Here is a 3643-nt window from a genome sequence, read left to right as displayed (position 1 = left end):
GGCTTTGGTGGGGCTTCCATGAGGCTTTGGTGGGGCTTCCATGAGGCTTCGGTGGGGCTTCCATGGGGCTTCGGTGAGGCATCAAGCGAGCTTTGCCATAGACTTCTATGGAGGCTTTGAAGACAAGGTGTAAACAGGACTGTAAGCTAACCATTTTATTTAGTGACAGGAGCTTTGACTGGCGTTCAGAAAGCTTTAACAAAGCCTATCTGAAGCCTTGTTGAAGCCGAAGCAAGTGTAAATGAGCCCTAATACAGTGATCAGTGCTAAAAAAAAAATATATATATGCACTATCACTGTACTAATGACACTGGCTGGGAAGGGGTTAACATCAGGGGTGATCAAAGGGTTACCCGTGTGCCTACTGTAAGGGAGGTGCTTTGACTAGGGGAAGGCAAAGATCCATGCTTTCCAGGAACACAGGATCCATGCCTTCCCTACTGACAGAATGGCAATCTGCCTTGTTTACATAGACTGCCATTCTGCCTCTATAACGAATGATCGGTGGGTGATGGCGGACATCGAGTCTGCAGTAGCCTCCTCTGAGCTCCCGCTGTGTGTAATCACAGTGGAAGCGGGTCGCCAGCAGAGCGCGCATGCACCCCAGACCCGGAAAGTGTCAGATCATGTACTAGGTTCGTGGTCTGGTGCAGAGCCGCCGCCCTGCTGCAGTATATGTGTGGTGGGCGGTCTGCAAGTGGTTAAAAAAAAAAAAAAAAAGACTTTTAAAACCACGAACAGCTACACACCTGTTCAATCCTTCCATTTTGATAGGTGAGGATTCGGGTGACGTTCTTGAACTCCGTGTAGCGGCTCACGTTGGATTTGATGAGGAGGTCGATTAGCAATCCTCTGGAGTACAGGAACTGATCAGAGAAAACACAAAAAAACGGTAAAAAAAAGAAAAAAAAAATACAGCTTATGCAAAGGAGGGCAGAGAAAAGACAAAAACTGACCGGACACTCGGCCTACCCGTATCAAAAGGTCACTTACCTGCCAACTGGCCTCATCAATGAGCCCTGACAGGTCACACAAGGGGAGTCTGGTCTTTAACCACTTCCCAACCCCGCCAATCCTAACACTTCTCTGCTACGTGTAAAAAACAAAATTTTTTTTGCTAGAAAATTACTTAGAAGCTCCAAACATTACATATATTTTCTTTTTAGCAGAGGCCCTGGATCGGTGGTTTTCAAATCCTGTCCTCAGGACCCACTAACAGGCCAGGCTTGCAATAATAACTGAAATACATCACAGGCGATAGAATTTCTGCAATATAATATATTTTATTTAGATTTTTTTTTAATATATATTTTTTTTATATTTAGTTACTTTAATAGCAGTTGGTCTTTATATTAAAGTTGTGCCTTTAATATACAATATATTTAGAATGTCCCCTATCTTAAAGCGGGAGTCCGCCAGGAGTCCGCGTTTTTTTTTTTTTTTTTTTTTTTAAAGCCAGCAGCTACAAATACTGCAGCTGCTGACTTATAAAATAGTGACACTTACCTGTCCAGCGCGGCCGCGATGTCGGCACCCGAAGCCGATCCCTCGATCGTCTCTCAGGTGCTGCCACCGCCATCTTGGGTATGGGAATCAATAAGTGGAGCCTTTCGGCTTCATTTCCCGGTTCCCTACTGCGCATGCGCGAGTCGTGCTGCGCAATAAGGACGGTCCCCGCTGCCTCTGGGATCTGTGTGTTTCCCAGCAGACAGCGGGGGACTTTCGGAAAGGGGCGTAATCTACGCCCCTTTCCGCAGAGAGCTATCCCGGAAGTGGGTGCAGATACCTGTACTGTACAGGTACCTGCACCCCCCTCCCCCCTGAAAGGTGCCAATTGTGGCGCTGGAGGGGGGGAGGGTTCAGATGAGCGGAAGGTCCACTTTAGGGTGGACCTCCGCTTTAAGAATGCTATTACATTGAATACTTTTTTTGTCATCACATTACCTATGGAAATAAATTGGTAGGTATGTTGACCAATATTGTTGGCTATTAGCCCTAAGATTTTTGGAACGATCTCGCAGTGGTCGCTACTTCTACTGGGGGTATGTTCTAGTGTCTAGCTGAATTAGGGCAGAATGAGGCCTTACAAGTTCCATTTCTGCTCTATCTGCAGTGTGGCAGGTGTGTGAATATCACAAGACTGCTGAACAAAATTGCAAATACAGAATCAGGTAAAATACTAAACATTTTTTGTATCTTAAAGCGGTTGTACAGTCAATTGTATAACTTTGACCTACAGGTAAGCCTATAAACCTGTACGGTTTAGGAGATATTCCCCCTGCCGCGATACCCGGAAGACACACCGAGGGAACAGGTCAGCTCCCTTGGCGCGGACCAGGTGAGTTACCAATGCCTCGATCTAAGGTAAGTATTTCACAATGAGCTAGTATGCGGTGCACCGCTTTAACTGTGTTTTTGATCATTTGCCTGGACCTAAGGAGTGACCACGGAAGCAATACAGCTACAGCTAAAACGTGGGCCATCTTCTGCACCAGGCACAAATGGCCCACAGGAGGTTGTCAGGCCACACCTTCAAATGAAGGCTTCAAATTCCTAGCTTTACAAATGTAAAACTGACCTTTGAAACTAGATCAATGTTGAACCTCCGTCCTTCTCTCACAATATCCGAGTAGGTAACGCTTCTCTTGGGCTCGGTTTGGCACACTTTGGTGGCGTTCGGTTCTGTGTCCGGAGTGTCGCCACTCTCTGAGGTCGGTGTGATGTTGGCACTGGCGGTTTGGTCCCTTCCAGAGGACTCTTCTTGATGTTCATTGCTTCCAGACTCTGGATCCTGCAGCTGTTGGGTCGCAGACTCCTCATGGGCGGGGCTACCCTGCAGAGGTTGGTCACTATCTGTAGTGTCTGTGTTCAGGAGTTCCGGCTTCATACTGAGTGCACCGACTTCCTCTACAATGTCTGAGTCTTCGTTTCTGGAGTCAAAAGAATGAAACAAAAAATGAGGCAAGGGTCACAGAAGAAAGGTTTCCCAATGTGGTTTTGTCGAGTTTTGCTTTTTTTTTTGTCTGATTTTATTTTCTGTGATCAACAAATTTCCACTCATCTTCACCAACCTTTAGTACTAGCTATTGTCTAATATATTTTGGTATAGATGGCCAGATATCTACCACCACTTTGATCCATCTCGCCCTGATGTCTGGTGGCGATGTCAGGGTCCAGATGGCCACATGACCCATATTTGGTCGGAATGTCCCCCAAACAAAAGATTCTGGAGGCCTGAACTGGATATTCAAGAGGAAAACTATGCCCATGGGACTTTTTTTTTAGAGTTAAGCCAAAAAGGTCAATACCAGTTGACATAAAATTCTGCATCTTTTATCCCATAGTCAACTTAAAAATTTAAACAAAAAATAAGCATTGAACGTGTCACAATTTTTCTAAGTAAATCTATTGGTAAAGGTACTATTGACATGAAATTTCCCCCACATGTCAGGAACAACCCATGCAATCCATACATACAAAGACACCAAAACAAATACGTTCAGAAATTAAGTTCTGTGTAATAAAATGGAATGGCACCGGGAAAAAAGTATTGAACACATGAAAAATAGGAGGTGCAAAAAGGCATGGAAAGGCAATCCTGCCCCTTGTCAGTGCAAATTAATATCAGCTGGTTCAGTCTCAC

General features: G+C 45.2%; 1 protein-coding gene across 1 annotated transcript in view; it reads right to left on the bottom strand.

The window, feature by feature from the left end:
• Positions 1 to 2922, bottom strand: part of CHM (CHM Rab escort protein) — a gene marked incomplete at its 5' end in the record, with an annotated part of 133285 nt that extends 130363 nt beyond the window's left edge. Inside the window, 2 exon segments of the mRNA XM_077485253.1 lie at positions 750 to 866; positions 2579 to 2922. Of these exon segments, the coding sequence (XP_077341379.1) occupies positions 750 to 866; positions 2579 to 2922 (461 nt within the window).
• Positions 2923 to 3643: the final 721 nt, after the last annotated feature.

Source organism: Lithobates pipiens, unplaced genomic scaffold (genome assembly GCF_037356315.1).
Source record: "Lithobates pipiens isolate NorthernLeopardFrog02 unplaced genomic scaffold, aLitPip1_a1.2 Scaffold_1, whole genome shotgun sequence".
Classification (NCBI taxonomy): Eukaryota; Metazoa; Chordata; class Amphibia; order Anura; family Ranidae; genus Lithobates; species Lithobates pipiens.
This window is presented reverse-complemented; position numbering and strand designations above follow the sequence as displayed.